Genomic DNA, 9,986 nt, shown 5'->3' with positions numbered 1-9,986 from the left:
GGACGACAGAACCACCGAATTTCGGAGTTGGAAGACACGGGGCTCCGTGTTCTCCGGACCCTCCTCGGGCTTCGGGCCGCCCCGCCCGCCCCGCTCTCGGTCCCGTCGTGCCCGGTTGGAGGCGCGGACCTTCGGCGAGGAGGCCGCGGCCCGGCCCGCGACGCCGGGGCCCGGAGGGAGGGAAGGGAGCGGCCTCCGGAGGACGCCGGAGGGGGCGGGGGGCGAGAAGGCCGCGAGCACGGCGCAGCCCCGAGCGGCCGCCCGGCCCGGCCCGGCCCCGAGCCCGCCCCGACGTACCTTTGGCGAGGGCTACGGTGGAGTTCTCGGTGTCGATGGTGTAGAGGATGCCCTCGTAGCGGATCTCCGCCTTGGAGATAAGGCTGATCTTGCTGCCGATGTAAGGGGTGCCCCCGCTCATGGCGCCGCCGCCGCCGCCGCTCCGGCCGCTCGCAGAGAGGCAGATCCCGCGCCGCTGTCGCCGCTCCGCACGCCCGCTCGCTCCGTCGGCGCCTACAGCAGCCGCCTCAGACCCAACATGGCGGCGGCGCCGGCTCCGCTACCCTCCCCCAGCCTCCCGCCCTCAAGCCGCGGCGCGGCGGCGGCGGCGGCTGCAGCGGCGGCGGCGCGGGGCATGCTGGGCCGGCGAGGCTGCGTTCTCGCGAGACTCGGCCGGCTGCGGGCGGCTCCGCGCCGGTCCGCGGCCTCCGGAAGCCGGGCAACGCCGCTTGGCCTAGTGTAGCACACCTGTGCTCGCGCGGCTTGAGACGTGCGCCTCGTGGCGCCAGGACGCCGTGGGCTGGCCTGGAGGCGCGCGCGCCCCTCTGGATCTCAGCTGCGGCCTCAGCCATTTCCAGACCCGTTGTATCTTGTCCTGAGTCCCCTGTCTTCGCAAATGCGAATCCCTCTGCCTGGAGAGTTGCCCACCCGCCCCCCAGCTCTTGGCGAGCCCCTTTAAGACACGGTCCTTTCCCCTTTGAGGCATCTGCGCCTCTCCTGGGGCCCTCATGGCCCCATTACAGCATCTAACGCCCAGAGTACTCCTTCTACTCCCCTTTGCGGCTCCTGGAGCTGGGACTCAGTCCAGTACTTTCAAAGGGTCTCATCCGGGTTCTTGATTTTCAATGCCATTGTACACAAACCAATCCCAAATATTTGTCTGCACCTTTGATCAGTTCTGTGAGCTCCGGATTCATATAAGCCATTGCATCCTCAACCTCTCTAGTTGTGTGTGTAACTGGCAACTTTGTCCAAAGCCGTACTCCCAATCTCCCCTCTAAACCTAACCTTTCCCCACTGTTCACCATTGAGGAAACTGGTACTGTTTACTCAACTTCTCATCAATGGAGTCATCCTTGACTTCTCTTTCACTCCCACATGTGTTTGGACTGCAAACCCTGTCCATTCCACCTATAGAATGTACCCTGAATCTGATCGCTTCTCACCATCTCCATCCCTACTCCACAATAAGCCACCCTTGCTCTGCCCAAGATTATTCCGATAGCCTCCTAAAAAGTCCCCATACCTGTGCCCTTGCCCCCAACACAGCAGCCAGAGGGATCTTTTAAAATCTAAGTCAGATCATGTACCTCCTCTAATCAGTACCCCTCTCCCCAATGATCTCATGTCACACAGAGGAAAAGCCAGACTCCTTACTTTGGCTTATAAAGACATGCATGATTTAGCCCCTTGTTGCCTCACTTCACCATTCTGTTCTAGCCACTCTTCTTCACCCAGAACTGTTGCATTTCATTCAAATCTCCACTCCAGTGTCACCAGAGATGACTTTCCTTATTGTCCTGTTTAAAATAATATCACCCGCATCACTCTACATATGCTTACTCTGCTTGCTGCTTCTTCATAGTATTTATCTCTCTCCAAATTGTCTAATTATTTGCATGTGTCTGTCTCCTTCACTAGAATGTAGACGTTTTGAGGCAGGGATGTCGTTTTGGTATGCTGTGTGGTCAGAACCTAGTACAGTGCTGGCACAGGGCAGCTTCTCAGTAAATTGCTCTATAAATGAACGGCTGGATGAAGGCAGAGCACAGGCAAGATGTCTGGTGAGCTGAGTGAACAAATGGGGAGAAGCCTGGCCACACAGAGAGGGGATAGCAGGGGAGAAGACTAGAGGCTGTGTTGGGCCTGGTGCACAATGGCTTCAAAGGAAGGCTATGAAATACCTGCTTCAGTGCAAGGTTCCTGCCAGAGAGTTGAGCTTTTATTTCTGTTCTTTCCTCTCGGTTCCAGGCCTGGAACCCAGCTTATCTTCTCATGCTTCCTTTTCCATCTGTACACTGACAGTTTCCAAATGTGCATCTTCATTCGAGGTCTCCCAACTTCCAGGTCACACAAACTACATACTTACTAGATGCAATCATTTGGGTGTCCCACAGGCACTTCCAACTCAACATGTTTGAAACTATCTGCATCTACTCCCCTCTTCCCCCGCAAATAAACCTGCCCTTTATCTATGCTTCCAGCCCCCATCACCAGCCTCAGGACTCAGGTGTCCAATCCTCAAAACAAGAATCCATATCTAGTTACACCCAATCAATCACCAATCTTGCTGATTCTGCTTTCTGTTTTGCGGTTCATGGTTTCCTGTACACTAGGACACCAGAACTATGCATAAATGCAGCTGACCAGTGTGGTAGCCCAGAGTGTATTATACATGGGAATCTCCAACTTATGTTCTGGAAAAAAGTTGAGAACTGTGACATATATCACTACCATAGCTTCCAAAAACCCAAATCCCATGTTGCTCCCCCGCTTAAGAGCCATTGATGATTTCTGGTAGCCTACAGAAAACAATTACTTCCCCTTGGGCCAGCCTGGTGGCGTAGTGCTTAAGTTCTCGCATTCTTTGGCGGCTGGGCTTCACAGGTTCGGATCCCAGGCCTGAACATATTACTGCTCCTCAGGCCATGCTGAGGTGGCATCCCACATAAAATAGAGGAAGATTGGCACAGATGTTAGGTCAGGGTCAATCTTCCTCACAAATAAACAAACAAAAAACCCCAAAAACTTACCCTCCACTGAACATTTTCAGCAATAGAAGCTCTAGAATTTCTACATTGGAGGGGTTAAGGACAGGCAATCTGGTTGAAAGGGGAAATGGGGAAGATTGGAGGCTTGTGCAAAGCTGTGTTTCTAGCTAGTTCCACTTACATTTGTCTTTGCTTAGTGAAGCTGGGGAGTGGTAGATGGCGGTGAAGAATGTGTAAGAACAGGTCTCCTGCCCCTCACTGTGTTTTGGTGTGGCTGCTGTTACTCACTGCAACTCCCAACATACTTTGCATGTCTTAGGCTCTGGCCACACTGAATTAATTGCTTCCCAAAACATTCCTTCATCTCCTGATTGATATCTAAGGCTCTCAATCTCATCTCCACCTGACAGGCAAGATGCAAAGTCACCCTCACATGATAGATAAAAATGAGCTCAGAATAGATCAAAGACCTAAATGTAAGAGCTAAAATTATAAAACTCTTAGAAGAAAACATTAGGGTAAATCTTTGTGACCTGGATTAGGCACTAGTTTCTTAGATATGACACCAAAAGCTCAAGCAACCAAAGAAAAAATAGATAAATTGGACTTCACAAAAATTTAAAAACTTTTATACTTCAAAGGACATTATCAAGAAAGTAAAAAGACAACCCACAGAATGGGAGGAAATATTTGCAAATCAAGGATATGATAAGAGACTCGTGTCCAGAATATATAAAGAACTCTTACAACCAACAATAAAAACACAAATTAAATTGCCCAATTTAAAAATCAGCTAAGGATTTGTATAGACATTTCTCCAAAGAAGATGTACAAATGGCTAAATAAGCACAGAAAAAGATGCTTAAGATCATTAATCATTCAGGAAATGCAAATCAAAAACACAATGAAATATTACTTCATACTTACCAGGATGGCTGTAATTAAAAATACGGACAATAATAAGGGTTAATGAGGATGTGGAGAAATTGGAGTCCTCAAACATTGCTGGTGGGGATGTGAAATAGTGCAGCCTCTTTGGAAAATAGTTTGACAGTTCCTCAAAAAGTCAAACATAGAGTTACCATATGACACAACTGTCCCATTCTTAGGTACTTACTCAAGATAATTGAAAACACGTCCTCACAAAAAATCTTGTTCACAGATGTTTATAGCAGCATTATTTATAATAGCCAGAGTGGAAACAACCCCAATAGCTACTAAGTGATGGACGGATAAACAAAATCTGGCATATCCATTCAGTGGGATGTTATCTAGCCATAAGAAGAAAAGAGGTACTGATGCATGCTACGACACGGATGAACCTTAAAAATGTCGTGCTTAGTAAAAGAAATCAGACATAAAAGGCCACATATTGTGTGATTCCATTGATATGAAATATCCAGAATGGGAAAATCCGCAGAGACATAAAATAGATTAGCAGATTAGTGGTTACCAGGGGCTGCAGGGTAGAAGTGTGGAGTAGGAATGGGGAGTGACTGCTAATGGGTGCAAGTTTTCTTTTTGGGGTGATGAAAATGTCTAGAATTAGATAATAGTGATGGTTGTACTACATTATAAATATGCTAAAACCCACTAAATTATACACTTTCAAAGGATGAATTTTATGGTATGTGAATTATATCATAATAAAAAATATTCAGGGGCTGGCCCCATGGCTGAGTGGTTAAGTTCGCACGCTCTGCTTCGGCGGCCCAGGGTTTTGCCAGTTCAAGTCCTGGGTGCAGACATGGCACCGCTCACCAGGCCGTGCTGAGGCGGCGTCCCACGTGCTGCAGCTAGAAGAACCCACAACTAAAGGTGCACAACTATGTACCGGGGGGGGGGGGGGGGGGGGGTTGGGCAGAAAAAGGAAAAATAAAATCTTAAAAAAAAAGTTAAAAAAAAAATTCAATCTCATCCTATATGACCCTATTAAACTCAGGTTATATAGCAACATGGGCACATATTTGTAAGATAATATTTAAATTAAAAAGCTGAATACAAAATTGTATGAGCATAAAGACTTTTTTCCCTTTATTTTCTTTATTTTTTCTTTTGCTTTTTTATTTATTTTTCTTGAGGAAGATTAGCCCTGAAGTAACATCTGCCACCAATCCTCCTCTCTTTTCTGAGGAAGACTGCCCCTGAGCTAACATTCGTGCCCATCTTCCTCTACTTTTTATATGTGGGACGCCTGAGACAGCATGGCTTGCCAAGCGGTGGGTAGGTCCGCAGCTGGGATCTGAACCGGCGAACCCTGGGCCGCCGATGTGGAATGTGTGAACTTAACCACTGCACCACTGGGCCGGCCAGAGACTTTTTTAAAAGAAAAAACAGGCAGCATGTGAAAATAAAGCAAGAAAGTAATAACTTCAAATTGCTGTTGTATCAAAGTATTAGATAAAAGATTTTATGGTAATTTTTTCTCTTTGTGTTAGTTAGATGTGTTTTGGTTACGTATTGGTGTGTAACAAACCGCCCTAAAATTCAATAATTTAAAACTATTATTTTATTGTATCTCACAACTTTATGAATCAGGAAGTTGAGCAAGGCTTGACTGAGCAATTCTGTTCCACGTAGCGTCAACTGGGATCGTTAGGTGGCGGCTTTCCTGGTCTAGAGGGTACAAGATGGCTTTGCTCACATGACTATTTGGCAGGAACAGCTAGAAGGCTGGGACTTCTACGACACTGTGAAGCCATCTTACCAGTTTGAACTGTCAAATATCTTATTTGTGCAAGTGTTATTTGTGTTGAGTCGCTCTTAACTAGCAGCCAGATGCATGTTCTAAATGATGGCAAAAGGAGAAGCAACTAACATCTACTGAAGGCCTACTTTGTGCCAGCTATTGGATCAGTCATGTTACATACATCAGAGGATCCACATCTTACATAGGGTTGAGTTCTAAACCCTGCATGTGTATTAGTTGGTTCTTCTCAGTAGTAAATGCGGAGACAGGCGTGAAAGAGGTCCATTGCAGGTAATGCCTGTGAAAGATAAAAGAGAAAAGAAGCAGGATTGAGCAAGGAGAGCCCCAGACTGTACTGCAGATCTGACAAAGGCTCAGCCAACCTAACAGGGAGTCCTGGAGCAAAAATTACTCTCTAGAATAGACCCACATCAGGCAGAAATGGTCAGGCCCTAGCACACCTGCTATGCTCTGTCATTGGCTGGGACTGCCCAGAAAGAGGGTTGATTTGGATTGAAAGCTGTCAGCTAATTGCACTCCAGCAGCATAGCAAGTTCTTTCTTGAAGTGGGTCAACAGTACCCTAAAATCTTAGACTGCGATCACATCTTGCTTTAGCAAGAGTTGGCGCACTTGGTCCCTAGATTAGTTTCTCTTTTATGAGACTTTACATTCTTAGAGAGCTTTTGAGATTTTCTATTTCTTCTTAAATCAGTTTCATTAAGTTGTGTTTTTCAAGGAATTTGTCCACTTGATCTAAGTTGTGAAATGTATTGGCATAAACTTGTTCATAATATCCTGTTAATGTCCTTTTAACATCTGTAGGCTCTCTAGTGACACTTCCCCTGTAATTTGGGTCTTCTTTCTTTTTTCTCTTTATCAGTCTTGCCAGGAATTTATCAACTTTATTATCTTTTCAAAGAACCGGATTTAGTTTAGTTAATTTTATCTATTGTTGTTTTCCATTTCATTGACTTCCTCTGTTATCTTCATTTCCCTCCTTCTACTTATTTTAGGTTTAATTTGCTCTTCTTTCCCCAACTTCTTAAGGTGGAAGCTTAAATTAGTTATTAAACCATTCTTCTTTTATAGTATGAACATTTAGACCTATATATTTCCTTCTAAGCACTATTTTAGCTGCATCCCACACAATTTATTATGTATTGTTTCCATTATTGTTCAGGTAGAAATATTTCCTAATGTCCTATTGTAATTGCTTCTTTGACTCGTAAGTTATTTCAAAGTCTGTGGCATAATTCCCAAATTTGGGGGAATTTTCTTTTGTTAATAATTTCTCATTTATTTCCATCATGATCAGAAAGTATGCTCTGCGTGCAATCCTTTGAATTTATTGAGACTTGCTTTATAGCTCAATATCTTGATGAATGTTCCATGTGCACTCGAAAAGAATGTGTATTCTGTACTTATTGGGTGTAAAGTTCTTTAAATGGTAAGTCAAGTTGGTTGATAGTGTTCTTCAAATCTTCTGAATTTTTTTGTGTGTTCATTCTTTCAGTTACTCAATGAGGTATGTTAAAAATCTCTATGATTGTGGATTTATGTGTTTTTTATATCTATCAACTTTTCTTCATTTATGTTATTAGGTGCATGTAGTTTGGACTGTTACTCTCTCCTGTTGAATCAACCCTCTTATAGTTATGAAATGTCTTTCTAACTGGTCCTTGTCTTGAAGTCTACCTTGCCTGATACTAACAGAGCCATAACTGCTCTCTTATGACTAGTTTCTGCTTGGTATATCTTTTTAATTCTTTTAATTTCATCTATCTGTATCGTTTTTTTATAATATGTGCTTTGTAATAGCATATAATTAAATGTTTTTTTTTTAAAGATTTTATTTTTTTCCTTTTTCTCCCCAAAGCCTCCCAGTACATAGTTGTATATTCTTCGTTGTGGGTCCTTCTAGTTGTGGCAAGTGGGATGCTGCCTCAGCGTGGTTTGATGAGCAGTGCCATGTCTGCACCCAGGATTCAAACCAACGAAACACTGGGCCGCCTGCAGCCGAGTGCGCGAACTTAACCACTCGGCCACGGGGCCAGCCCCTAATTAAATATTTTTATTCAATTTGGCAGGTGCTAACTTTTACTTGCAGCATTTAGTCCATTTATATTTAATATAATCACTGATATGGTTAGGTTTAAGTTTAACATCTTGCTGTATGTTTTCTTTCTTCTATCTTCTTTTTGTTTCTTTATTCCTTCTTTTCTGCTTTCTTTTGTATTAATCAAATATTTTTTATTATTTCTTTTTTTCCTCCTCTATTGGATTTTTAGCTTTAACTTTTTGCAATTATATTAGTGGTTGCCCTAGAGATTATAAAATGCATTTGTAATTTACAGTAGTCTAGACAGAATTAGCTTTTTACTACTTTGCAAACAAGTAGGAACCTTAATACAATATAGTACTTAATACAATATAGTACTGTATATATTCTCCCTCTGTGTTATCATGTATTTTACTTCTGCATATATTATAAGCCCCCACAAGACACTGTTGCTTTTTGTTTTAAAGAGCATATATATATATATATATATATATATATATACGTATTTTTTTTTTAAAGATTGGCACTTGAGCTAACATCTGTTGCCAATCCTCTTCTTTTTTTTCTTCTTCTCCCCAAAGCCCCCCAGTACATAGTTGTATATTCTAGTTGTGAGTGCCTCTGGTTGTGCTATGTGGGACACCGCCTCAGCATGCCATGTCTGCGCCCAGGTTCCGAACCGGGGAAACCCTGGGCCGCCGAAGCAGAGCATGCAAACTTAACCATTCAGCCACAGGGCTGGTCGCCAATATATTTTTAATATAATTTTTAAAATAACCTGTTATGTTTACCCACGTAGTTATTCTTTCAATGACTACTCAGTCGTTTTATCATTCTCCTGAATGTGATGAGTCTTTTTCTCTGCTGAATTAAGGTTTTTCTCTTTATCTGTGGTTTTCAGAAGTTTGCATGTGATGTCTTTAGGTATGGTCTTCATGTTTTTCTTGCTGGCTTGGGATTTGCTGCACTTATTGGATCCATGAGTTGATATTTTTCAACAATTTTGGAAAGATTTCAATAATTAGCTCTTCTTGTTGTATTTCTTCTGCCCCACTCTCTCTTTTTCCCTTCTGGGTCTCTAATTACACATATGTTAGACCTTTTGATGTTGTCCTACATGTCTCTCTTGATCTGTTCTTTTTCTTTTTTTTTTTTTTCCTACCTTTGCTTCATTTTGGGTAATTTCTTTTTTTTTTTTAAAGATTTTATTTTTTTTCCTTTTTCTCCCCAAAGCCCCCCAGTATATAGTTGTATATTCTTCATTGTGGGTCCTTCTCGTTGTGGCATGTGGGACTCTGCCTCAGCATGGTTTGATGAGCAGTGCCATGTCTGTGCCCAGGATTCGAACCAATGAAACACTGGGCTGCCTGCAGTGGAGCACAAGAACTTAACCACTCGGCCACGGGGCCAGCCCCCATTTTGAGTAATTTCTATTGAACTTTTTGTAGTCCATGGCTCATTTCTTCTGCTATTCCCAATCAGCGACTCATCCTGTCCAGTATTGTTTTTCTTTAGTTCTGCAATGTCCATTTGGATTTCTAAAGACCATCTATTTTTCTGCTGAAAATCTGCATCTTCCCATCCACTTTGTCCATCTTATCCTCTGATTTCTTTAACATATTTATAAGAGTTATCTTAAAGTCCTTTTCTGCTAATTCCAGAATCTGGGTCATATGAGGATCTGCATGTATTGATTGTTTTTCTCTTGGTTATGAGTCACATTTCTCTGCTTCTTTGCATCTCAAAATTTTTTATTGTATATTTGAACATTGTATTTAAAAGAACCAAAGTGACTGGAGCAAATATATTTCTACAGAGAGAGCAAATATTTTCCTTGGTCAGTGTGCTAGGATGAGTGGCTGATCACTCAGATCCAATTAAGACTTGAGCTGAATTAGGGCTGGATTGCGGCTTTAGCTAGTTTCAGTTCATCTGGGTTTCAAATGTCTTAAGGGCAAGATATGATCTGCATGTCTTAGGGGCCCCTCCTTCCAGGGGGACGTGGACTCAAACATCAGGAGTTGATGGTGAGCGCTCTCTGCCTTTCAGTCCAGGCCCTAGCCTCCTGTACTGCCACTCATTTAACCCAAGAGGAGGAGGACTAGCTCTGTGTTTTGGGTTATTATATATTCTCACCTGTTGCTCTAGCCCATAGAGATGTTTAAAGTATTGGTAGTTTCTAGCCAAGCAGAGCCCTCTGACTGGGGCGGGCCCTATTATCTACCTGCCCATGTCCAGACTTGGCAAAT

General features: G+C 43.3%; 1 protein-coding gene and 1 long non-coding RNA gene across 6 annotated transcripts in view; one reads left to right on the top strand and one right to left on the bottom strand.

The window, feature by feature from the left end:
• LSM14A (LSM14A mRNA processing body assembly factor) overlaps nt 1-636 on the bottom strand; it is a 98,151-nt gene extending 97,515 nt beyond the window's left edge. For 3 of the 4 annotated variants that reach the window (XM_070499297.1, XM_070499296.1, XM_044760214.2), the window contains exon 1: nt 298-626. In XM_070499297.1, the coding sequence (XP_070355398.1) occupies nt 298-418 (121 nt within the window). In that variant the 5' untranslated portion in view covers nt 419-626. Of the gene's footprint in view, nt 1-297 lie in introns of all 4 variants that reach the window. The other variant, XM_014838093.3, reaches the window with a different exon arrangement.
• LOC123281298 (uncharacterized) overlaps nt 1-9,986 on the top strand; it is a 71,223-nt gene that overhangs the window by 20,509 nt on the left and 40,728 nt on the right. The window lies entirely within an intron of this gene.

Source organism: Equus asinus, chromosome 26, assembly GCF_041296235.1.
Source record: "Equus asinus isolate D_3611 breed Donkey chromosome 26, EquAss-T2T_v2, whole genome shotgun sequence".
In the NCBI taxonomy this organism is placed as follows: Eukaryota; Metazoa; Chordata; class Mammalia; order Perissodactyla; family Equidae; genus Equus; species Equus asinus.
Note: the sequence above shows the minus strand (reverse complement) of the source record. Positions and strands in the feature narration are given on the sequence as shown.